The sequence below is a fragment of the Ornithorhynchus anatinus genome, chromosome X3 (genome assembly GCF_004115215.2).
Source record: "Ornithorhynchus anatinus isolate Pmale09 chromosome X3, mOrnAna1.pri.v4, whole genome shotgun sequence".
Lineage (NCBI taxonomy): Eukaryota > Metazoa > Chordata > Mammalia > Monotremata > Ornithorhynchidae > Ornithorhynchus > Ornithorhynchus anatinus.
The window spans coordinates 26,269,529-26,296,939 of NC_041751.1; the positions used below are offsets into that span (position 1 = coordinate 26,269,529).

Here is a 27,411-nt window from a genome sequence, read left to right on the forward strand (position 1 = left end):
TTCCCTGCCCACAATGGTACTGCCATTTTGGGAGCTTTCATGAGTACAATTTAGTCTCCAAGTTCTTCAACACTGGAGAAGTAATGTGGCCCAATGAAGAGAGCTCAGGCCCGGGAGTCAGAAGGACCTGGGTTCTAGTCCCAGCTCTGCCACTTGTCTGCTTTGTGAGTCTGGGCAAGGCACAAGTCACTTCACTTCTCTGGGTCTCAGTTACCTCATCTGTAAAATGGGGATTAAGACTGTGAGCCTCATGTGGGACAGGGACTGTGTCCAATCACTTTGTATCTACCCCAGCACTTAGAACTGTGCGTGACAAAGAGTAAGCACTTAAACACCATAAAAAACACCTTTACTTCCAAATCTCATCCAGGAGGCCACATATTTCTATGATCATGCAACCAAGTCTCGACACCCACCCCTGCAAAAAAAAAAAACTGAGTCACTGGAGAAACTAGAACCCTCATTATGGGACTCATAGTCTTCATCCTTTCCTTTGTTCTTTCTTTGTTCTGTCCCTTTATTGCTCATCTCCCCAATCTCTGCCCTCTTCTTTATTCACAAATTCATTCATTCATTCTTCTATCCATCCAATGGTATTTATTGAGCACCCACTGGGTGCAGAATCCTTTGCTAAGCACTGGGAAAGGTCCACGGATGATAATTCAGACACCCTCTTTGGCTCACAAAAGACACATGGTCTAAGAATAGGAAGGGTGTGGGGGGGTGGCGGTGGAAGAGGCTGACAGTGGACACAAAGACACATAGATAGAATTGAAAACAACAAAACAAAGCAAGACAAGGCCAACAACAAATGTAGTCGGGGGCAGGGAGAGCATTGTGGCATAAAGAGCAAGCAGATTTTCAGGTTCCTCACTCCTCAGGTGGGAGTGTTTTCCCGAGAGCAGCAACAGTTGTGACTCTTGTGGCTGTTGCTCTTGGAACACTCCCACCTGAGCAGTAACATGAAAATGTGCTCTTTTTGCCACAGTGCTCTCCCAGTCCTAATACGTTTATCACTGTCCTTGTCTTCTTGCCTCATTTTGTCATTTTTATTATGTCTATTTGTCTTTGGGGAAGGTATGCTGCGTCTTTACCTTGCTGCAAGGAGGAGGGTCCTGAATGGCATGGCGGGGGGAGGGTCATCTCATGGCAGCAGGCCTCAGCACTCAAACGGGTATGGGAGACTCCAAAGCCACGCAGGGCAAGATGGGAAACCCAGGGGGGCCCATTTAAGACCCCACTTCAAGGCCCATTCTTAGACTGCCTCTGACTCATTGATTGCCATAGTCTCTTAATAATAATTATGGTACTTGTTAAACTCTTCCTATGTGCCAAGCACTGTTCTGAGCACTGAGGTAGATACAAGCTAATCAGATTGGACAAAGTCCTTGTCCCATATGGGGTTCATCCTCTTAAATCCCTATTTTACAGATAACTGAAATGCAGAGGAAATGAAGTGACTTGCCTAAGGTCACACAGTAGACAAGTGGCGGATCCGGGATTAGAAACCCAGGTCCTTCTGACTCCCAGGCCCCTGCTCTATCCACTAGGTCGGACCTTTGTTCACATCCCTGCCTCGAGACTGTAAGCTCATTGTGGGCGGGGAACGCGTCTACCAACGCTCTTGTATTGTCCTGAGCACATATTAAGCACTCAATAAACTGACTGATTGATTCATATGAGCTTACACAGACTCCTGCAGGTTTTCTTGCGGTTTCTGGTGATTCCAAATTTCTAGCAGCCTGGTCCATTACTCCTTAAAATGAGCTTGTTTTTAGTTGGATTTTTTTCTAGGTAAGACATCTTTCCCAGTCCTCCTTAGCAGGTGAAATCTCCTGCAGGGACAGTTGTTTAGGAAAGAGCTCCTAGTACAGAAGCCAATGTGCAGGGCTCAGCAAATTACCACTCCTCAGATACTCTCTTCCTGTGTTTGACTTCTCTTGTTTGTTTGATGTCTTTTCTCAGTACCTCTCTGCCTCCTGCTGTTGTTTGCTAATTATTCATAGGATTAAGGGAACAGCCTGCTGGTCAACCTCAATTTTTCACTCATCATTGAGTGGAAGAATAGATTTGATGAGCTCTGCCTATGTAAATGATTGGATTTTTTGCAAAGCTTTCTCTGCTCTTGGCAGAGGCTAGCTTTCTCTTCAGACCACTAGAAGGAGCATTTCACACCTTAATTCAGTCTCTGTGCCTCAGTGCCCTCATCTATAAAATGGAAATTAAGACTGTGAGCCCTGTATGGGACAGGGACTCTGTTCAACCTGATTATCTTGTATCTACCCCAGTGCTTAGAACAGTGTTATAAGACCAATTCTGTTACATAGTACTCTCCCAAGCGCTTAATACAGTGCTCCGCACACAGTCAGCGCTAATACGATTGCATGAAGTGCTCAATAAATACGATCATGTGACCCTTCGTAACTTCTGAGTATTCAGAGTACCCCTAAATTTCTCCTTAAATCTAATACAATTTGTAAATTGCTTTTGCACAAACTGGGGCTGATTATAGACCCCACGGAACACGGCAGTTTTCGTACCAGTGCACCCACGGGATTTGAATTCCTAGTAACTTGTAGGGTCAATGCTCCATTGCACTTGTGAGGCCTGTTGCGAAGTTAAGTCAGGCCTAGTCAAATGGCTAGTCAAACCCCAGATTTTCATCTCAGGTAGGGACGTAGGCACTAGTATTCTAATGGGAATATTCGATCAGAGGAATGGGAAATAAAATTTGCCAATTTATTCTTTACCAGTGAGGATCTCCCACAAAATCTTATTTGAGGCTACGTAAGTAGTCAGAAAACCACTGATCCAATACTGCTGGCCAATGCATTATTTTTACCAGGAATGTTAAATGGTTGCAAGGTATAGGTATGATATTCCTTGGAACAATTAAATCCACCTAGTGAAGTTTGCCAATCAATGATATTTACTGAGAGCCAACTGGATGTGTATTAAGCACTTGGGGGAGTATACCATGAGCAAGAATTTGTGAAATACACCACAAATTAGAGGATACACTCAGAGAATTCATCTCTTTTCTACTCTCTAGTTATATAATGGATGCGAAATGATTCCTCCTTTAACAATCATCAGCTGTCAGTGTTGAGGACAGAATTCAGCCCAGCCTTTTAAAAACATTCAGTCTCTTGGGTTCACTTCTGGATTATGAAAGTTAGAGTTGACTAGTGTATGAACCCATGGATGCATATTTTAGACTCCAAATGTTCCCTGATCTGTAGGCAGGGTTCTGGAAATCTTGGGGAATCAATAATATGTTACTTTGAGTGGAGAAATGTTGCCCAGAGAAAACTGAACAGATTGCAGAGGCTCTGGGAGCTTTATGCAAAACAAAATCTGCAGGAAGTACAAAGGGCAGAAACCTTGGGAAATTGGAAAAAATGGAATATTAAATAATATCCTACATTTAGAATGCGTTAAGATTAACAGTGATTCAAACACGAGCTAAAAATAAAGCTAAAACCATAGAGGGAGTTGCTAAATAATGAAAAGAATGTATTATCAAATGGAAAGAGGAAAAGATTTCCATACTGTGATTATCAATCAGTGCCATGTATTGAGTCCTTAACTGTGTGCAGAACACTGCACTAAGTATTCATTCAATAGTATTTATTGAGCGCTTACTATGTGCAGAGCACTGTACTAAGCGCTTGGAATGAACAAGTTGGCAACAGATAGAGACAGTCCCTGCCGTTTGACAGGCTTACAGTCTAATCGGGGGAGACAGACAGACAAGAACAATGGCAATAAAGAGAGTCGAAGTACAGAGTTGGTGGACACATTCCCTTCCCAAAAGGAGCTTACACTCTAGAGGAGGAGCTTATAGTCTAGGCTAGTAGAGAAAACCTCTTTGGGATCCTCCTTAGAAACCAGGTTACTCTGCAGACAGACACCACGTTGGCAATTCAGCGTAAACCCCTTGACTATGGGCACGCCACACTTTCGTGTGGGCAGCAAGGGGGTTGGGTGGGCATCAGGCATGGACTTTCAGTCCTGGGGTTCCATGCAGGAGGGTGCAGTGGGGTTCCAGAAGAATTCTCTGACCTACAGGCACCTTGGGAGTCAGAAGGTCATGGGTTCTAATCCCAGCTCCGCCACTTGCCAGCTCTATGACTTTGGGCAAGTCATTTAACTTCTCTGGGGCTCAGTTACCTCATCTGTCAACTGGGAATTGAAACTGTGAGGCCCCACGTGGGACAAGGACTGTATCCAACTTGATTTGTCTGTATCCATCTAGTGCTTAGTTCAGTGCCTAGCGCATAGTAAGTGCTTATCACCACAATTGTTATTATTATTATTATCCTCCGCAGGGTGAGACTAGCAGCTCCAGAAGCAGTCCAAGACTATGAGCCTAGGGTGCTCCAAGACTCTCTGGGACTCTGACAGAGAAGAGTGAAGCAAGAAAATCACCCAATAGTCCTGCAATTCATATTCAGGCTACTTCAAAATGAAAATTGCAAACTCTTCCAGTATATTGCTGTCACAGGAACCCATCATGACTTAAGCTGGAAACCAAGTGAACAAGCTGAAGAAGTAACATACAAAAAAATCCCACTTCTGTATCAATGCCTTCAACTACCAACAAAAAATAATTAAGGGAGCTAGGGTTGGACCAAAAACTGGTGAGGGTGAAGACCTGGTATGAATTAGGAAGGAGACAAATGAAGTTCAGTGAATGTAGAGCTAAGGATGCTTTTTAAAGAAGTGATTGTCACAGTGGGTTTTTCAAATAAATATTATAACCTCCAAAGGCGTCTTGACTACTTGACCACACTACCTGCTGGTGGGGGGAATTGGGGTGGGGAGGAGACAGGAGACAGGGTTAAATAGATTCCAGAAATCTGCTTGTTGAACTCCTTCTCCATACCTTGTTCTATCAATTTCTTGAAAGCCAGCAGAGTGGAATGTGGCACCTAGCAGCTGCCCTTGATTTTCATTATTAATCTATGCAACCAGATCAGGGATTGGAAAGGAATTACCATGTGAACCTCTAATTTTCCTGGCTAATTTCCTATCAAATTAAGCCAAATCCACAGTATCTTCACCTCATTGATAGAGAGGACTACTTCTACATTCCTCTACACCGTAAGCTCATTGTGGGCAGTGAACATGTCGCTCAACTCTGCTAACTCATTCTCTCCCAAGCACTTAGTACAGTGCTCTGCACACACAGTAAACACTCAATAAATGCTTCTGATCGATTGATTACTAGGGGCTTCTGAAAGACACACTCTAAAGAAGCCTTCCCCAAAACCAAATTACAATGGGAGATTATTAAAATATTCTGTTAGCCCAAATTAGGTATAATACATTCATAAAGAAAAGTATTCACTGAAGTCGATATTAAAACAAATAAAGGCATCAAGGTGGTATGGATGCCTTGAAGTCATCTGAAAAATGTCTTTTAAAATTTCCAGCTCTAGAATTGCTGGCAATTTTTAAACTGACAGTACATAACCGGTTTTTTTTTTGGCCAGAGCAAAGTTCACACCCCACAAAGTGATTGTTGTAAAACTTTCAAAAATACTTTTCCAGAGTGCACACGTCAGAAACATAACAAGACTTGACCTAACTCTCGCAGGTAAAGAGATTTTTGAGTTAGTCTCTCTCCAGGGTTACTCCTAAATTAGCTATCCCCAAAATAAATGGGCCTTTCTTTGGGTCAAAGAAATGGCAGGGTCACATCACTCAAGATGGTACAGAATAGAAATGAATTCCCTCTGGGCAGGAAGTGCTTTAAGCATTCCAGCAGCTGGCTATCAAGTGCCAGCTGGACAGTAAAGAACACTCAGTTTGTACCTATGGTCAGCCATTGAGAGAACCACATGGCACCAGTTGGCTGAAGGCTGAACTCAGCCACTCTCTACTGACCCTGAGAGGGAAGAACGACCCCCACTCACCTTCAAACCTCTCTCATCTGATCTTCTCCTGTCTACTGACACCTCTCTGAAAGGGGCTAGTTGTTAAGAGATTCTTTCCCACTGAGACAGTTTCCCTTGTGCTTCCCAGGAGGCAGTCTCTTGTATGGAAACTCTTTCTAGATTTCTAAGGAAGCGAGTGCCCTGTTAGCAAAGGTCAATGTGAATAGTATCAATTTTCTGCACAGTTTTCAGCATTGCATTCTGGGTGAGGCATAGAGAATTGAACCACATTCAACCCTAAGTGAATATGATAGGGACTATGTGAAAGTTTTTTTCAACCCTAAAATCTGTTCTGTGACACTCTTCCTTCCCTCAGAAGCACACCCACATCCTCTGTGAGTAGTCAGTTCTCTTTTCCATCAACTCACCTTCTCCCTTTTTAACCGTGGGCACCTCCCCTTGCTCCCTCTTACCCCTGCATCTCCCCTCCGCCCCACTTGAGAACTTCCCTGGGCTTCCTCCTCTCCATTATATTCACTTTCTGGGGACACATTTCCTCTCTCAAGGTTTCAGCTACCTCTTCTATGCAGGTGACTCCCAGACGAGTTTTTCAGAGCCTGACCTCTCCACCATATCAATCACATATTTCCTCCTGTCTCCTGGAATTCCCACCACTACTTAAACCTTGGCACGTCAAAAACTAGTCATACGCTTTCCCTGCCAAACCCTTCCTCACCAACTCATCATTGTAACTGATACTCTATGCTACCTACCTTCCACACTCAACCACGGATTGATTGATAATAATTTATTGATGCTCTCATACCCTCCCTACACTCCAACTTAGCCACTCTCCCACACACTTGTCCCTGCCACCTGGATTGCATCTCTCTCAAACCATAACCTTCCCCTCTTTTCAAACTATGCTAAAAACTCCCCTCTTTCCATAAATCCTGGGCCAACTCTCTCTCATGAAGGATTCCAGCCATTATAGCTACCACCCAGTAGTTATTCACCTCTGTAAAAATTACATATGTTGCATGTGCTTCTCTTTCTCTCCTACACAGCTTTTGGGTCCATGTTTGTGTTACTGCTTGCTCCTACAAAAAAATGTAAATTCCGTGAAGGGAGGGACTAGAGCATGTCTCCTCTTTTATTTTCTGTCAGTCCTGTCCTGTGTCCTACATGTAGTGGGTGTCTGATAAATACATGTGAATAAATAAGTAAACTTTTATATACAATTTAAACTGTTGGCTTTACATGAAGGCCTTACTTTATTGCTTCAGCCTCCTTTCTTATTTTCTTTCTCTTCTTTACATATTGATCAGTTTTCTCCTTCCCACATTTCTTTCTTCATGCTTTTCTTTCATACTGTAAAATAGGACAGGAAGAATCTTCCCCACCCCCTTCCTCCCTTTCCAGATGGAAAGCCAGTTGGCTGAATTTCATCTTTAACCAACTAACACTTCCCCTTTGAACACAGTGACTGAGGTGATAGGCTCATAGAATCTACCCACATGTACATAGCACTGTACTAGGCCTTATATAGAATGAAAAAAAAAACCCAAAAAACAGTCTTTGACCCATGGAAGAAAGAAAAAAATAGTTACAGGTAGATTTTGTTAGCTTCAGTCTTAGAAAATATTTTTTCTATCAATTTTTGCTACTGGGTAGAGAAATACAAAGAGTAGAAAGATAGTTTAGGATAGAGGGAGAAGGGTTTGAAGAGAAAGATGGAAAAAGGAAAAGAGAAGAATACAGGCAGGGGATGAGGAGAGTAGGTATGGAACTGGAGAAGATGCTAAGGGAGAGTAAAAAATAATAATAGTGAGGATAATGATAATGATAATAATAATTAGTGGTATTTGTCAAGGACTTACTATGTGTCAAGCAGTGGGGTAGATACAACCCCATTTTACGGGTGAGATAATTGAGGTCCAGAAAAGTGAAGTGACTTGACCAAGCTCACACAGCAGTCAAGTGGTGGAGCTGGGATTAGAACCCAGGTCCTCTGACTTCCAGGCCTATGCTCTTTCCACAAGACCACACTGTTTCTGTCTTCGCTTCTCTCCCCATTCCCCATCTTGCCTCCTCCCACCTCTGTCAACCATCGTAGAACCGATCAAGGCAGTGCAATTTTTTGGACTGCATTTTCGTTGGGCTGCACCTGGCTGGGAAGGTATGAAGTGGGGAGGCAGTGACAGAACCAGGCAGCACCTGGGGGCTGGAGCTGTGTTCAAAAATACTTCAAGTCTTTTCCTTCCACCCCCCACCCCCACCACTGTTACATCAGCTGCCCTCTCTTTTACAGAGCTGAGAAATTTTCAGTGGCCACCATGTGATACCCTCCCTCCCAACCCCAATCGCTCAGATGCTACACGTGTGTAGTGGCCATTTTGGGTGCCATCTTCATGTCCCAGATGGTGGCCATGTTGGTAGATGATGTCAACTGAAGTGGAAGCTGATCGAGTCATTCATCTCTATGGGAATGGCTGGGTCCCCTTTAACCTGGAACCCAGGGGCTGAAACACCTTGAACCCCCTACAGTCAAGAATATCCAAGATCAGCCTATGCTCACCTTGGCTTTGAAAATAGGGTCTCCAGTTTGACCTAGATCGCAAGCTCAGGACCAGTGGAATCTGCAAGTTGCTATGAATCTACCTAAGGCTCTACCTTGCCATAATAACTGTGCCATCCCTATACAGATTGCTTACTGTGTTCAGTCAATATTTCATATCATTATGGTTTCTGGTCCCTCAGGATAAATCCCCTTTCCTATATCACCCACTGAATTCAAAGGAAACATAGTAAGGGGGGTGGGGGGGCCCAGTTGGGAAAATAAAGCCTAATTTTTGTGAGGAACAAAATAGGTTTCCAAGTACAGTGACTCATTTGGCCAAGCCCTGAGCAGAGAGCATGGTAGTAAGAGGTTACTCTGAAAGGTCATATTAGATGTGGCCTGATGGGGCAAGAGGATAAACCTGTCAAACGATATTGGTCACAAAAGCCCTGAGAACCAGCTTCCACATAGTTATAAAAATACCATGTTCCTAAAGACTCCTGATCATCGATACTCTGTACAATGGAGGTAAGTTCCTCACTCAGGAATGAAGACCCCAAACACTCATACACAGTGAAAGGCACAGTGGGATCTACTCCTGAAGAGGGCACATTCATTTGATTCCATGGCCATACATTCCACTCACACCACAACCAACCCTCTTGCAATCTGTGCCGGTGCTAACATGGGAAATGAGCAAGTGAACGGGGATGGTGTATGCCATCACTGCTCACGACAAGCAATCCAAGCTCATGGCCAACTGATGGCTCGACAGCTGCTCACTACCCTAAAAGTACCAGACATGGTGAACGATAATAGACTTGACAGAATGAAAAAATGCAATCCTTCCATAACGTGTGTTTCACTATGCATTTTGGAGAGACCGCTTTTAAGGCCTCAGGGTACGTGAGTAGATAGAGCGGGGTATAATATCGGAAGAAATGGAAGTGCAAAACCCATCAAGGCTCTAGTCCTATAATGTTAGTTTTCCTTAACGTGGGGTTTCTCGGAAATATAACTCCCCACAGTATAGGAGAACTGAGTAAATGCACACACCTATACAGAAAAACAATACAAAAAAAATCCTATTGTACATGACTGTCATGACAATATTCAGCATTAATGCACTGAAAATATTCCTTATCCACCCACAGTTTTTCTGATTATACAAGTGTAAATTTTTGCATAGGAATGCTATGCCTAAAAAAGGTTAATCTAGTTTATTTTATTCTAATGCATTAAATCAAAAAAAAGGAACTTTACATGAATGGATTTTATAACCTTTATAAGTCTAATAACCATGCCCCTCAGTGTAACACAAAATTTTATACCACTTTTTTTTCTACCTGTATAATTATTGTTATAGAATTTCATTGCTTTGAGCCATCACATTTCAGAACCTTTCATCCAAATCCCACTTCGGGGATTAGTACTGAGATTTGAATAACTAGACACAAAATTCTTGAACAACAAAAAACCATCCAATTCCCTCAGGAATGGGAAGATTCAAAACAAAACAAAAAAACCAACAATTTTTGACTTGGTCTTCCAGAACTTAACTCTTCATAGCCATTTCTTGACAATAAGTTGGGTCCAAAAGAAACAACATTCAGAACAAGCATATCATTAATCTCAACTATTCAATATGGCCTAATGTAAAGAGCACAGGCCTGGGAGATGGAGGACCTGGGTTCCAATCCCGGCTTTGCCAAGTGCTTGTTGTGTGACCTTGGGCAAGTCACTTAACTTCTCCATGCCTCAGTTCTCCTGTTCTCCCTCCTACTTAGACAGTGAGCCCCATGGAGGACAGGGACTGTGTCCACTCTAATTCATTTGTATCTACCCACCCCGTCCCCAGCGCTTAGAACAGAGCTTGACACACAGTACATGCTGAACCAATACCATAAAAAAAGAGTGTGTGTATATGTGCGTTTGTCTCTTGATGCACAAATCCTGGCCCACAACTTCACTTTTACCATCCAACTCAACTCCCCTGAGTTGAAGATGACACCACTGCTGCAAGCTTCTGGGCCAGGGGATATGGATATTGTCTATAGTTATGGGAAATTTGGCAGAAGGACAAAGTTCAGGAGGAAATATAAGGAGTTCAGTTTTGGACATATTGAGTTTAAGGAGCAAGTGAGGAGATTCGGATGGCTCAATCAATTTCAACAGCATTTATTGAACACTTATTGTGGGCAAAGCACACAGTATACAATATAATAGGAAGATATAATCCCTACCCTCAAGAATCTGACAATCTGGTGGGGGAGAAAGACACTAAAAAAAAAAAATACAGGTAGGGGAAGGGTCTGAGTATAAAAGCATGTACACACGTGCTGTAGATGTCCCAAAGGCAGAAAGAAGAATGGGATTATAGAACAAGTGAAAGGTTGAGGCTAGAAATAGAGATTTGGGCATTACCTGCATAGAGCTAATAGTTGAAAAAATCTCTAAGTAGATTAGCTCCTTGAGAAAATTAATGTAGTTCAAGAAGAGTGGAGGAACCAAAACTAACTTTTGTGGAACAAAAGGTGAAGGGACAGTGAAGAGTCAGGAAAGGAAAACTGAGAAGGGATGGTCAGAGAGATAGGATGAGAACCAGGAGAGCTTTGTGTTGGTAAAACCTGGAGTAGGGAGTGTCTATGAGGAGAGGGTCACAGTGTCAAAAATGACCAAGAGGTTGGGGAGGATAATAACAAAGAAGAAACCATTACATTTTGCCTCCAGGAGGTCATTAAAAAACTTACCTGAATGTGATCTCAGTGAAAAGGGCAAAATACAGATTTGGGGTTCAAGAAGTAGATTAGTATAGAAGAAGTGGAGATAAAATATTCAATCTGTTTAAGAAATGTAGCTGAGAATGGGGAAAAGGAGAGAGGGCAAAAACTGGAGGATGTGGTGGAGTCTAGGGATAGCTTTTTCAGTATGAAAGAGACTGGGCATATTTGAAGGCAGAGAAGAAAGTGCCAGAGGAGAGTGAGAGGGGATGAGTGTACTGTCACTGAAGTCTGATTACCTTGATTCAAACAAGCTCCTCCAAAATGAATAGTTTGGAGCAAAAATCTTCAAAGAATTTTGACTCTCACAAAAAGGAGACCACTCGGAGGGGTGGCTTCACACCCAAAGCTTTTGGGGCAGAAATGATAGCATAGGTTGCATGGTTCTGTAATACGGCAAGGGCTGTGGGAATCAGCAGGGACTTAACCTGTTCCCACTGGGTGCTGGATTGCTGGGTTCAGCCCAGTGGCTCTTCTTGTGCCCTCTGGCAGCCGTCTCCCCCAGTCCCACCCGGCTTCAAGTCCCACTCTCTCAATGCCACATCCCTATGAGCCCTTTGAAGCCCCATTCTAAATTTGCCCACAGGCTCCAAATGAAAAGTTGGCACCAATGCCCTAGCCTGTCTACTTACAAAAATCCTTTCCCCCCCCCACGTAAGTATATGCATTCGGGAAAATACTGAATACTCTGGTCTCCATTGTCCGCCCTATTGGTTTAATGAGAAAAATCAATACAATTTGTTTCCATGCTCCAGGGCCCATATTTATCACACTGAAAAGATCAGATTAAGAAAGAAGAAACCTGAAGTAGGGAGAAGAGGTACAATTGATAGCACAATTTTTCTAACATAAATTACGGAGAGGAAAATCACTTGGCAAAGAGAGAAATCATTCTAGTGAGCTTGCTTTTTGATGACCCAGGACCATGTTTGCATCTTTGAGGTCTTGAAAAACCAATGGGAAAATAATTATAGAATACTTTTTCAGCAGATTTGCTTCCAAAAATTCACATTGCTTTTGCAACTGTGTACTTAATAAGTAATTACTCTGTAAGAGTGAAAGACTTCTAAGTGTTGGGTTGATGACTGTAATACTTACAGCAACTGCCTCCAGGATTTGTTTAACAGCATCAGCCGCATCCCGTTCACTGTAATATCCCTTTTCCACAATCCTAAAAGGAACCAAAGAAATATGGCTTAGCACATGAATTCACAGGAGTAGAGGTGATCGAACAAGGCCCTTTTGTACTGTCCAAATACCATCCATCATAAATCCTGTGATAAAGAAAAATCACAAATTGTGATACCCTGGTTGTTATATGTACCACAGAAAGCTAAAGAAGGCGTTTCTTCTGTTTTTGTTTCCGTTGTCTCTGGTTAGACACACTGACACACACACACACATCCAAAATTCCTGATGCTGGCAATAGGCTTTGGGTTTTTTGTTTTTGTTTTTACACACAGTTGGAAAGACCCACAGCCATCCCTTTTCTAGTCTTGAAGGGTTTCTTCTGGATCTCCATCCCAGTTTTGAAGTTCTAGACCACAGAAAGGGATCTTGGCTAGCCTAGTAAAGGTCTTGGAGGATTCTCCTCTGCACAAATTCTGGTTCATGGGACACCCCTACCCCCACCCCACCCTCCCTCAGAGGCTGAATTATTCTAGGACACTCCCCTCATCCAAACACTTGTAGGAACCCCCAAATTGCTCCAGATTTCCAGGGTCCTCCAAATGGAAGGGTCTAGTCTAGGTCAGAACATCTAAAATTGATTTTTATTTTGATTTATAGCTATGAAAATCGTTGGGGACTTTTGGTGAATTGGTGGAAGCATGGAAACCTAACTTCGAGCCTTCTCCTTCAGAACCCCTCTCCATCTTCAGAGTTCGTCAGCAATTCAACTACCGTTGAATTTATATACATAGCCTTTTTCTCCCCCAGTAGACTGTGAGCTCTTTGTGGGCAGGGAATGGGTCTACCAACTCTTGATTTGTATTCTCCCAAGCACTTAACACAGTGCTTTGCACACAGCAAGCGCTCAATAAATACCACTGATAATTGTCCCAGGTTGTATCTGACAAAACCTGGTGGCTCTCCCAGGGTATTTTACAGAATCTGCAAAGATTCAGGGATGGTAGTTTAATTTGGCTGTTGGCTTCCAACCAGGTGGTTATATCATCAAGACCTGCTGTGAAGAGCCACTTCTGGCTCATAGTTATTCTTAAGGGCACCTTTCCCCTCCAGAATACAGTGAAGCAACAGCAAATCTTGGGCTGTGGCACTGTAATCAGCTCTGAAGCCTGATTCAAGATTCCTGAGTCTTGCCCAAGGTTTCTTTGGAACACACAAATTCGCATCTCTTTAAATAGCATTGAGTCCCAGGCAAAAAAAACACAAAAAAACAGAAAACAGTGTAAAAATTAAACCTGACAATCCCTTCACTACTTCCTGGGGGCACTGTTATATCATTTATACAGTATTGCATGTCTTCTGAAAGGATAGGTGAACTCCCTGTTAATCTTTCAACTAGCTTCATGAAGTGATCATGGAAAATGGTTTCATGGTAAAATCTAAAAGTATTGGATTCCCTTTTATCCCATGTCAACTGAGAAGGCAGGTACTAACTTTATCCCCATGAAAAAAAATAAGTTTTAAAGTTAGACTTGGAAACTCATACTTAAACCCAAGACACTAATCTCTGTAGCTGTATTGCCCCTAGGCTATCTGGAACTTGCTATAACTTCAATGGTGAAAAATCCCAAATAAGTTATTTGCTAATTCCAAATACCACTCTGGCACTACAGGAAAAGCCAAATTCACCATATACAAGTATCCCTGAGTCATAAAGATTCTTTAGAAAGAAAGGGTTGTTTCTCAAAGGCACTGAAGTGCTCCAATCTCATTTCTCCAGATGCCAACCTATTGCTCACGACTTTCCCCCTGCCTGAAACTCCCCACTCCATATCTAAGAGATGACAGCTCTCCCCATCTTCAAAGCCCTTCTGAGACCATATCTTGTCCAGGAAACAGCTCTCAAGGACTCTCCAATCTCCCCATTTTATATCCCCCAACAGCTATTTCGGTTCTTCTGTGCCACCTAGGCACATTAGTTCCCACAGCCCACAGGGAATGCATCTACCAAATCTGCTATAGTGTACTCTCTCAAAAGTGTAGTACCGGGCTCTGCATACAGTAATCGCTCAATATATACGATCGATTGAACCCCAAAGCACTTATGGACATATCTTACATGCTCTATTACTTCCTCCCAACAGAAATTAAAGTAACCTGCCTCCCTTGCTAGACTGTAAGGCCCTTTGTGGGAATGGGTACTGTCTAACTCTTTAATATTCTTGGTAATGATAATATAAATATAACTGTGGTATTTGTTAAGTGTAAACACTGAGGTATATCTAAGATAATCAGTTGGGACACAGTCTTGTTCCACATGGTGCTCAAAGTCTAAGTAGGAGGAAAAACAGGCATTGAATCCACATTTTACAGATGAGGGAATTGAGGCACAAAGAAGTTAAGTGACTTGCCCCAGGTCACAAAACAGACAAGTAGAGGAGCCAGGATTAGAACCTAGGGTCTCTGACTCCCAGGCCCCTGCTCTTTCCACTAGGCCATGATGCTTCTCTTCCAATAATTTAGTAGTGTACACACAGTACGCACACAATACTATCGATTGATTCATCACTGCAAATGACCCAGCAATCGCTAATCAAATAGTCCTGCTGGATCCAGTGAAAAAGCCTTCTTGGACTTCAATTCTGCCCCAAGAGAACATTTCTTAGTAGTGCCAGGATTAAAGCAGGGGAAGAGGTAGACAGTCACTGCCTGAAGGGACTGGCAACCCAGAGATTATAATCATTTAAAGACTTTTTAAAGCGGTTTGCCCTGCAATTCATCCAGCTACCTTCTCTGTCCCCAGTCCAACCATTTGATCTACTGCCAGCCCAAAGAACATCAAAATGACCTGGGGAAATGCTGATAAGTGAAGCAAAAATTCCAGGAATGAGGGCAATGGTCACAGTGGTTGATCAAACTCTTATTTGAAAAGTTGTGCAAGAGGAGGAATATTAGCTGGAATCCCCAGAATTCCAAGAGAACAATCACTTCCATCAAGACAACTGAAAAGTGATTGCAGATCAATATCTCCTGTGAAATCCTGTCATAGGCTAGTTGGAAGTTTCCCTGCTGCATGGTAGATCTTGGTTGTGGAAATGAAAAACTTAATCTTATGGTTCCGATTTGAAACCACTAAAAGAAATGTGCTGCATGATTATGAACCTCTTCTTGAATTAGCAGAGCACCATAGCCTGATAAATAGCCTGAAGAAAACTGAAATTAGGCAAGAACTTACATCTGGCAAACTATGTACAGCCATAGATGACAGCTGAAGACATTCTCTGAATTCTGCTTCCTAGACAGAACACTGTCCAATCATGCAAAGATAAGTAAGGGAGTAGAAAATCAAATCCAAAAGGCTATTATGTCCTCTGGGAGCCTGGCATACAGTGTGGCAACTACACGGCATCAAAGTTCAGACCAAACTGAAGGATGAGAAACCAATCTTCAGGGATGTGAAACTTAGGCCTCCCTCAGACATTCTATTTGAAATACTATTGAATGAACTTGTAGAAAAGTTCCACCACAGCTACCTATGTGCCTACTCACCAAGTCACAAGACAGGATCACAGATAAAAAGGTCCTAGAACTTCCACCATCAAAGCAATACTTGTCACACCATACTTTCCTTGGGTAGGACTTGGGAGAAAAGTGGAAAACCGCAGTATATCCTAACAGCTGCCCTAAGGGGCAGTGAGGTAATCATAAATAGGATGGGCCAGATGAAAACCCTCAAGACACATTCAGTCAATATTTATAGAGCACTTGAGTGTGACACATACAATGGAAACAAAATGCATGTGAAGCTAAACCTTAAATAATCAAGGTCTACTTAGTGGGAGAAGCAGTGTGGCTTAGTGGAAAGAGCACGAGTTTGCGAGTCAGAGGCCATGGGTTTGAATCCTGGCTCTGCCACTTCTCAGATGTGTGACTTTGGACAAGTGACTTTAACTTCTCTGTCCCTCAGTTACCTCATCTGTAAAATAGGGACTAAGACTGAGAGGCCCCCGTGGGACAACCTGATAACCTTGTATCTACGCCACCACTTAGAACAGTGTCTGGCATATAATAAGTGCTTAACAAATACCATCATTATTTATTATTGAGATACTACGAATTGTCCTGAGTCTCCCTAATTTCCCTCCAGGTTGGCAGCATGGGACGAGGGGTAAAATAATCCAAATCGGAACTGTCATTAGGCAGATGTCCAGATTTCCAAGTTCCTGAGGCAGGCTCTGAGGCAGGACTAGCAATACATGTTTCCATCACCACCCATCAGTGCATTATCTTCATATACTAAGATCAATTTCCCCAAATCCAAAGCCATGAGAAGCTGCAAGGGAAAGACATCTGAGCTGTGCAGTCTTCGTACGGTGCTTGGGAGAAGTAAATGTGCTATACTTATGTGGGAATTATGCTCTCCAGGAAGGGTTTGTCACTGAAAAAGGGCAAGGAGAAGAGGAGAGAAAGTGTAGAGAGCTACTTAAGGGACATGATTAACCTTTGGGTTAAGGTTTGTGTTTAGGAGAATAAGCACAGAATCCATCCCTAGCCACTTTTTAGTGTGTGTGTGTGTGTGTGTGTGTGTGTGTGTGTGTGTGCATGCGTGCTAGTTTTCCCCCTTTACCTTCCATCCCCCTTCAAATTTTCCAGGTAATGTTCATTTCAGTCACATTTAAAGCATGTAAGCCGGTGCCCAGATCCCAGACCCGGGTTCTAATTGCAGTTCTGCCACTTGGCTGCTGTGGGACCTCAGGCAAATCACTTCACTTCTCTCTGCCTCAATTACCTCATCTGTAAAATGGGGGATTAAGACTGTGAGCCCCATGTGGGATATGGACTGTGTTCAACCTGATTAGCTTGTATCCACCCCAGCGCTTAGATCAGTGCCTGGCACATATAGTAAGTGCTTGACAAATACCCTACATATATGCTAAAAAAAGTACATGCCTCTTTCTGAGCCACATCACTCCTGCCTGACTTGTTTAAATACATATTTCTACTTCTTTTTAGCCAGAAACAATGATTAGCAACCCTTAATTCAGCTAATATGGGTATGATGCCCAAAAGTGGGTTAAGAATCAGGTAACAGCACAGCAGTGCCTGAGGCTGAAGAATCTCACAGAGATTTTCTGTTCCAAGACTCCAAGCTGCATTCACCATCTCCGCCAGCCTCCTCACAATATGTGCTGTGGACTAATGGGAGCCAGGTTAAAGCTAATGATCAGTATTGCTGGGAAAACACATCAAGCATAAGTCCTGCTAATGCTAAGGTACCCCCCTCTGCCAAAGACTAAGGTTCTATGTCTGTGAGCGATCCAATACTGGACCCTAAGTTTCTGAAGAAACAAGTTTAGTGTTTGATTAATTCTAAGAAAGCACAGCTCATCAGGATTAGGCAAGAGATTAGACAAACTGCCTTACAATCTTTACATATATACAACAGGAAAGAAAACTGTCTTTCCAGCCATCTCTCTCTCTCTCTCTCCATATTATATATATATACACTTCTCTGTCTCACTCTGTGCATACATACACATTCACAGAAAGCAAGGTTTAGATATAACCACATGGATATATACATATCTAATGGTCCTTTGCTTGGAAGCTGACATTAATGATGGTAAAATACTATCCATGTGATGCCAAAAGTCCACTGCTAAGTCACAATGTTTGAAACTGTGCTTCAAAGTCAATCATATTTAGTGCAGAGCACTGCACTAAGCATTTGGGAGAGTACACTATAACAGAGTTGGTAAGTTCCCTGCCCATAATGAGCTTACAGTCTTCAGAATGTCTTCATATAGTTTATTCTGCTCTCTTGCTTGCATGTTCCCCCTTTCAGTTGACCATACAGCAGCGGCTAGGCTATCCTGTGTTGTCCATTCTTTTCACATGTCCTGTTTGGCAGAGTTGTTTACTGGGAACATTGCTTCACTGTGGCTGACTGCGTTATCGGACCTCATTGTGTGTAATCTTGTCTTGACATTTAATGTTGGATTTAAAGATGAATCCTACCAATAGTAGTGCCATTTTCAAATCTAAAGGAAAGCTATATATTGATTTTGGGTGTAGAAGCAGCATGGTATTGTGGATAAAGCACAGGCCTGGGAGTCATTAGGGCCTGGTTCTAATCCCGGTTTCGCCACTTGTCACTTCACTGGGCCTCAGTTACCTCGTCTGTAAAATGGGGATTAAGATTGTGAGTCCCATGTTGGACGGGCACTGCGTCCAACCTGATTAGATTGCATCTACCCCACTGCTTAGTATGGTACCTGGCACACAGTAAGCACGTAACAAATACTATTTGAAAAACACTGATCTTCAAAATCCTCCAAAGGCTGTCCATCTCCCTCCACATCTAGCAAAGATTCCTTAGTATTGGTTTTAAGGTTCTCCCACCAGCTGTATCTTCTTTTATTTATTGATTCTCCTCATCCCCTACTCTCCTGTTTGCATTCTTGGCTCCTCCCGACCCCACCCCCTGACTGTATCCTTTCCTATCTTGCCCATCTCCAACATCTTGATCATGTTATCCTAAGGGCCTGGAGCTCGCTCCCCAAAACAGCCACCAGATCTCAACCCTCTCATCCGTAAATCTCTCCTAAAATCCCATCACTCTCAATGAGCCTTCCCCCAGTAATCATCAGTACCCAAATCAATCATCTCTTCAGCTGCCTCTAGCACTTATGAATTCATGAGCATTTGCCTGCGAGAGGACCTGTTTCTAATCCCAGCTCTGTCACTTGTCTACTGTAGGGCCTTGGGCAAGCCACTTCACTTCTTTGTGCCTCAGTTCCTTCATTTGCAAAATGAGGGCTCCTATTTCTAGTTCCTAGTTCTAGCTCCTACTTAGACTGTGAGCCCCATGTGGGATCTGATGATCTTGTATCTATCCCACTGCTTAGTACAGTTTGGCATATAGTAAGCACTTAACAATTAGCATAATTATTCACCGATGCCCACGCTCAGCACCGCTAATGCATATTTTACGTATACATGTATGTATACACACACTTATATATATGTATATATATTCTATTGAACATTCAACCTCATTTATTCTGAGTCAATCGATCATATTTATTGAGTACTTACAGGGTGCAGGACACTGTGCTAAGTACTTGAGAGAGTACAACATAGTTGAGAGGCATGTTCCCTGTCCACAATTAATTTACAGTGCAGAGGGGATGACAGGCATTAATATTAATGATAGATATGTACATAAATGCTGGGGGGCTGAGGGAGGGGTGAATAAAGGGTGCAAATCCAAGTGCAAGGGTGGTGAAGAAGGGAGTGGGAGAAGAGAAAATGAAGGCCTACTCGGGGAAGGCCTTCAAGGAGGCTTTGAAGGAGGGGAGAGTAATCAGCAGTTGGTTATGAAGAGGGAGGGTATTCCAGTCCAGAGGCAGGATGTGGTGAGAAGCCAATGGCAAGATAGAGGAGATAGAGGTACTGTGAGTAGGTCAGCATTATACAGCAAAGTGTATGGGCTTTGCTGTGGTAGAAAATGAGGGAGGTGAGGTAGGAGGAGGCAAGGTGATCAAGTGATTTAAAGCGAAAGGTAAGGAGCTTCTGTTTGATTCAAAAGAGGATGGGCAACCACTGGAGGTTCTTGAGAAACATGGACTGAACATTTCTGTAGAAAAATGACCTGGGCAGCTGAGTGAGGTATGGACTGGAGAGGGGAGAGAAAGGAGGCAAAGAGGTCAGCAAGGAGGTTGCTGCAGTTATCAAGGCAGAATAGGATAAGTTCTTGGATTAACATGGTATCAGTTTGGGTGGAGAGGAAAAGAGCAGATTGTAGTGATACTGTGAAGGTTGAACTGAAAGATTTTGGTGACAGATCAAATGTTTGTTGAAAGAGAGGTAAGTCAGCGATAGCCATCAAGGTTAGGTACTTGTGAGGTAGGTAAGATAATGGTGCTCGTCTACCATGACAGGAAAGTTCTGTGAATATTTCTATGTCTGTCCTCCCCATTAGTGTGTAAGATCATCATGGACAGAGAATGTGTCGCGGTTCTCTTGTATTTCTCAAGCTGTTAGTACAGTGCTGTGATACCAACAGCATATCTGGTCAATTTGTTGCATCAGTAGATCCTCAATAAACTACTAGTACTGCCATGGAGTGATCCCTACTAGTATTAGCTTAATGGAAACTGAAAGTAAGGAGGGCAGAGGAAGTGTTTTAAGGACAAGGTAAAATAAAAGCTCAGACAGTACTGCATCCCAGCTGAAAACTGGGTATCAGTTGCCGAGAATAGACCCTCATGGCACACTGATATCGAGAACAGAGTAGCTCTCTTTGAGCAAAAGCTTTGTGAGGAAAGAGAAGCAAGCTGGCAAAGAAAAACCAGGACCAGGCACTACAAACATTAAGTACAACAACCGACAACCTTTTTGTGTGCCCAAAGTGCTTCTACAGCTAAATTGCGACAAAGTTTAAGCATTGCAAAACTCTAATGATCACAGACATGCCTATATTATTTTAAACACTCTATTCTAGTTTTTCAATGGTCATATGGAAACTGGTAAGAATGCTGATCCTTATTAAGCTGTCTTTATTTATTTATATTATTTGTGAAAAGAAACACGACCTGATAGCATGCCATGCATACTTGGCAGTAGTGATGAGAGATATTTACAACTAAATTGAGAATGATGTGCTGTTCTACCAAAATGAAAATTTGACAGCTTTTAGTGCTAAATAATAATGTGCACTGAGAAAATGATCTGTACTTGATGTGGAAATGTGGCAGCCTACTACCCGCATGCTTGACTGGAGAAGGGAAGATTTAGACATACTTCTGTTCTGATGGTCTGGGCCTTGGAATTCCCAGAACCAGTTTAAGACACCGGGAAAAGTATAAGCTTTCCTCACCAATGATGGGATTTAGGTACCAAAAAAATCACAGCAGTTGGTAAAACTAAAAATCTTACGAGACAGATGGAATTACAAACTCTGCAACAGAGTAACATGAGGGAAATTTCTATTAGGCTGAATATTGTCAAATAATCATAATAAGTACTCTATGTAAGTGGTTAATATGTACCAAGCACTAGTACTAAGCACTAGTGTAGGTATAAGATAATCAGGTTGGACCTAGTCCCTGTCCCATATGGGAACCACAGTCTAAAGTTGAGAGAGATCAGATTTCCAATTCCCATTTGTACAGATGAGGAAATTGAGGTACAGAGAGGTTAAGTGACTTTTTTTATGGTATTTGTTAAGTGCTTACTACATGCAGGGCACTGTACTAAATGCTGGAGTAGATACAAGCTAATCAAGTCGGACACAGTCCCTGTCCCACATAGGGCCCACAATCTTAATCCCCATTTTACAGATGAGGTAACTGAAGTCCAGGGAAGTCAGGTGACTTGCCTGGTCACAGACCAGGTAAGCGGCAGAGCCAGAATTAGAACTCAGGTCTCCTGATTCCCAGTCCTGGGCTCTTTCCACTAGACCTCACAGCTTCTTTAAGTGTCAGCATTCTATGGCCTGCACTAAATAAGATGAATAAAAATATTAAAGGAACATATGGTGCATAAACATTTTTTTTAGTCACCTTTAATACTGGGTTTGTTGTATTACAATTACAATTAACTTGAGAAAAATTACAAGAAATTCACTATTAAGTTAATTTTGCTTGCCTTTTTAGAGGAGGAGTAGTAGTCCTACCTTTCACTGAGCAACTACTGGTGCAGTGCACTCTACTAGGTTCTTTGAAACAACAGAATAATGAAGAAACATGTTCCCTGACCACAAGTTTACACTCTGAGGGAGACAAAAATAAAAATACTGACAACTAGCATGGTCAAAACAAGTAAATTGAGTAGACGTACACAAGAGTGAATGAACAGGGCAAAACTGAAACAGTGACAAAAATACAAAACATTGTGATGGGATCTTAATGAAGTGAATATAATGCGTAAGCTCACTGTGGGCCTTCCAACTCTGTTATATTGTACTCTCCCAAGTGCTTAGTACAGTGATCTGCACACAGTAAGTGCTCAACAAATATGATTGATTAAGGCATGTAGACCCCTCTTATTTCCATAATTCTCATAGTGGGAGAATTGTACATTCCAAGCGCTTAGTACAGTGCTCTGCACATAGTAAGTGCTCAATAAATATTATTGAATGAATTTCTCTTAGCCGGGGAGAAAAATTGTGGGCAAGTTAGCAAGAGATAGACTGTTGCTTGATATGCTAAAATGTGATTACTCATACCTTTATACCATTGGCTTCCATGTCGTATAGGGTATTCAGAGTGGAAACTCAAAACTATGATTGAAGAACTGGGGTTGGTAAAAGGAAAGCTGCAGAATAGGCAGTTGCTCAAGGCTTCCATGTGAGGAAACGAGGCCTACTGGAAAGAGCAATGGAACTGAAAGTCAGGAGAGCTGGGTCCAAAATATCAGCTCTGCCACTGGCCTGCTGTGTGACCCTGGAAAAGTCCCTTAACTTCTTCATGCCTCAGTTTCTGAATCTGTAAAATAAGGATAGCATACCTGCATCCTTATCACTTAATACATTTATCAATAGTATCTATGGATTATCTACTGTGGGCAGAAAACTGTACTAGGCATTGGGAGACTAAGGAGGTAGAAGACATGATCCCTGTCCTCAAGAGTTCATAATCTAGTGGGGAAGACAGACGAAAACAAATTTATAAACAGAAACAAGAAAAGACTGAAGATGGATTTGCGGACTTAAATAAGTACTTAAATATGAGTGTATGTTTGTCCAGCACTTAAAAGAGTGTCCAGTGTTTAGGACAGTGTTAGCATAGTAAGTGCTTAACAAATACCATTTAAAAAAATTTGCTATAGTTAGGTGTGAGTGAATAAGAGCTGAAGTGGTGCACAAAGGCTAAAGTTGTAATTGGGAGAATGTGATCTGAGGAGAGGAAAAATTAACTGGGGAAAGCCTAAAATTTCCTGGGGGAGGCTGGATTTCAGAAGGGGTTTGAAGAAGGGGAACGCTATGGTCTGTTAGATTTGAAGAGGGAAGAAGCTCCAGGCAGGGGAAAGGTCATGAGCCAGGAGTCGGAGGTGAGAGTCAAGAACAAAGCACACCGTGAGAAGGTGAGTTTGGGAGGAATGAAGAGTATGAGATGGATTCTAGTGGGAGAAGAGAATGGATTCCTACGAAGGAGAAAGCTGACAGAGTGTTTTTCTATGGTACTTGGTTCAGGAGTTTCTGCTTAAGGTGTCTGAGGAGTGGAAAGACATGTGAAGAATGATGTTTTAGGCAAATGACCTAGGCAGTAGCATGGACTGGAGAGGGGAGAGGCAGGGAGACCCATGAGAAGGTTGACTAGTAGTCTAGTCAGGAAATGACGAGCCACCTAGACCCCAGTGGTGGTCATCTGGATGAAGAAGAAGTGGTGGATCTGAGAAATGTTGTGGTGGAAAAACTGGCAGGATTTAGTGACAACCCAAATGCTAAGTGTTTTGGGAGCTCATACAATCCCTTCTCACCTCCTTAAAGTACTTGGTCCCTCTTCCCTCCCTCACTGTGACTTTCAATCTCTCCCTCTCTGATGACTTCTGTCACCAATCACCCTTCTGTGTTCAAGCAACTAATAGTCTCCCCATATTAAAAAAACCCTCTATGGATCCCACTGAACCCTCCAGAAAACTACTAGATACTTGGAAGAGTACAACAGAGTACAACGGAGGTAGAAGACATGATCCCTGTCCTCAAGAGATTACAATCTAGTTGAGGAGATAAAGACAAATTTACAGGTAGAAAGAAGACTGAAAATGGATATCTTCACCTCCCTACTCCCATTGCTATCTAAACTCCTGAAAGAAGCGGTACACAACTGCTGCCTTCGTTTTGCTCTCCACCAAGCTGCTTGACTGAATCCATGATGGGAGTGTAATTTGCCTAAGAGGCATTTGGTTGGCTTATGAATTTGTCTGGGCAGCCAATTAATACTACCAATCCCGAGGTGAAGGGGTTGAACTACGGGTCAACATGGCACCGTCTCCCCTTCCTGATCATATAACGCAATCTGACACCGGCCTGGTGTCCGCCCCACAGGGATGGGCAATAGCTGCAGGACTTCCTGGTCTGAGGGCCTGGCCCTGCCTTGGACCTCTGCTGGCACTGGAGCAAGAGGAACCTTTTTGTTGTTTTTTAAATGAGAAGAAACATGAGGTTTCTTGTTTTGTGTCCTCTGCCCATCCCGTGGGGAGGGGGACCTCAGGCAGTAAGAACCTTCCCCAGTTCTCTGAACCCTGTTAGTAAAGCTCAGCCTGCCCCTTCCACAGTCCTCAACATGGCAGAGGGTCAGCAGCAGCAGCTCTCCCACCCTGCCACGGGATTCAGCCCAGTAAAATGATCTGGGACAGTGGAGGGAAATGCATTTTCCTGTTTCCCCTACCGCAGTCACTGCTCTGGAGCCTGGGGAAAATGAGCCAGGAGAGCGGAGGAAAATGCATTTTCCTGCTTCACCCACTCCGACACTCAGGAATATGAGCCAGGATGGCAGAAGAAAAGTCATTTTCCTGCTTCCCCTACTCCAGAGCCCAGGAAAAACAGCTGAGATCCTGGAGGAAAGTGTGCTTTCCTGCCCACTCTGGGGCCCAGGAAAATGAGCTGGGGCGGCAGAGGAAAACGCTTTTTCCTGCCTGTTGTGGAGCCTGGAAAAATGAGCTGCAGCAGAGGAGGGAACCATGCGGCCATCCACAATCAGCCTAGTTTACTTCCTCCAGAGCATCACAAAGTCCCGCCTCCTCCTTCCCTGTCACCACCCCCTGCTGGGAAGATCTGGCAACTTTGTAATTTAAACTACAGACAGCTGTCCAGAAGGCTTCATAAAACCCTATTTTATGGGATCATCTCGAAGGATTTCCTCTGATGAATATTTTGTAGAGCAAAATCTGCCAAACCAACATGGACCCTCTTACCTCACCCATTAGTTTTCCAGTAGTAATAATTAGAATAATGGTATGTGTTAATCACTTACTTTGTCAGGCACTGTACTAAGCGCTGGGGTAGATGCAAGATAACTGGGTTGGACACAATCCTTGCCCATTTTACAAAATCCCCCAAATCCCCATTTTACAGATGAGGGAACTGAGGCCCAGAGAAGTGAAGTAACTTGCCCAAGGTCCCACAGCAGGCAAGTAGCAGAGCCAGAATTAGAACCCAGGTCCTTCCAACTCCCAGGCCTGTGCTCTTTTCACTAGGTCACACTACTTCCGATCCCTCCTCTCCAACAAAATGGCACTTTCTACGCTTGCCACCGACCTTATAGCCAAATCCAACGGACTCTATTCCATCCTAATCCTCCTTGATGGCTCTGATGCCTTTGGCAGGTTAATCCACTTCCTCCTCTTTGAAACAATATAGGCTTCAGTTTTGCTGGCATGGTACTCATCTGATTCTCCTCCTGTCAGTCCATCAATCAATGGTATATATTGAGCGCTTACTGTAAGAAGAGCACTGTACTAAGTACTTGGGAGAGCACAATATTACAAAGTTGGAAGATGCATTCCCTGCCCTCCTACTTCTCTGACTGCTGATTCTCTGTCCCGTAAGCCTCTGTTCTGAATCCCCCACATTTCTCACTCTATAATGTCATTCTCTCAATCAGAAATAGTATTTATTCATTCAATCATATTTACTGTTTAGTGTGCAAAGTACTGTACTGTTTGGGAGAATACAATATAACAATAAACAAACACATTCCCTGCCCACAGTGAGTTTACAGAGCACTGTATTATTAATCAATGGTATTTTTTGAGCTTTTACTGTATGCAGAACAGTATTCTAAGCCTTTGGGAGAGTACAATCCAAAAGAATTGGTAGACACATTCCCTTCCCACAATGAGCTTACAATCTAGACAGGGAGCACTTGGGTGAATAAAACAGAGTTCTTAGATATAATCTCTGCCTTCAAGGAGTTTACAAACCAGTAGGGGAGACAGACAATAAAATAATTTATAGATAGGAGGAATAGGGTGAGTTACTGCATAAATTATAGGGTATGTAAGATGTGTCCATTTAAGTGCTACAGGAAGTTATGAGTATGCAGGTGCATAGGTGGCACAGAAGTGCTGATGTGGCATTTGTGGGGGCATAATCTGGGGAGATAAGAAGGCTCCTTAGAATAGATGTGATTTCAAACAGAGCTTTGAAGATGGGACGAGCCATAGCCTGTCGGGTTTGAAGGGGGGAGGCATTCCAGGCAGGAGAGAGGGTGTGAACAAGACGTCAGCAGAAGGAGAAACTAGAAAGAGGCATATTTAAGTAGATTGTCTTGGGAGGAATAAAGAGTTGAAAAGGGGCCGGAATGGGAGAAAAAAGTGGAAAAGAAGAGAGACAACTGATTGTCTTAAAGTTCTCTCAGGAAGCTCATCTGCTCACATGGCTTCTACTACCTCCTTCACATGGGTGACTTCCAAATTGATTTCCCCAGTCCCAACCTGTCATTTGCCTATGATCCCTCTTCTCCTCTACCCTCTAGGGAACCTCCTACTTGGATGCTCCATGGGACCTCAAATTTATCATGTCTAAAACCATGCTACTCATCTTCCCTTATAAACTCACTGCTCCTAATCCAAATCCTTGGTGTCATACTCAACTACGTATCGTCATTCAATCAACCGCTAAATCTTGCCAGCTCTTCCTACCAAACATTTCCCAGATTCACCCGTTCCTCTCTACCCATTACCTGGTCTAAAGTTCTTGTCTTAACATGGCTACACCATTGAATCAGCTCACTGTTCTCCCCACCCCAACCAATCTATATTACACATTATACAATAGATCATTTTCTTAAAAACTCCCCTGGCTCCCCAATTCCCTCTGCATCAAGCTTTGTTCCAAGGCTCTCCACCAGTTAGAAAAGCAGTGAGGTAAGGTAGGAGGGGGCAAGGCAATTGAGTGCTTTAAAGCCGATGGTAAGGAGTTTCTGTTTGATGTGGAGTTGGATGGGCAACCACTGGAGGTTCTTGAGGAGTGGAGAAATATGGACTGAATGTTTTTGTAGAAAAATGGCCACATATCAAGACTGAGAATAGAGTTTGAGTAAAAATATCTGAG

At 42.9% G+C, this 27,411-nt stretch overlaps 1 protein-coding gene and 1 long non-coding RNA gene across 2 annotated transcripts in view; one reads left to right on the forward strand and one right to left on the reverse strand.

Moving 5' to 3' along the window:
• LOC103171389 overlaps positions 1-4,771 on the forward strand; it is a 61,678-nt gene extending 56,907 nt beyond the window's left edge. Inside the window, exon 2 of the long non-coding RNA XR_486761.3 lies at positions 4,332-4,771. This is a non-coding gene — a long non-coding RNA (uncharacterized LOC103171389). The remainder of the gene's footprint in view (positions 1-4,331) is intronic.
• Positions 1-27,411, reverse strand: part of CAMK4 (calcium/calmodulin dependent protein kinase IV) — a 242,086-nt gene that overhangs the window by 56,795 nt on the left and 157,880 nt on the right. Inside the window, exon 5 of the mRNA XM_007672810.3 lies at positions 12,321-12,393. Within this exon, the coding sequence (XP_007671000.2) occupies positions 12,321-12,393 (73 nt within the window). The remainder of the gene's footprint in view (positions 1-12,320; positions 12,394-27,411) is intronic.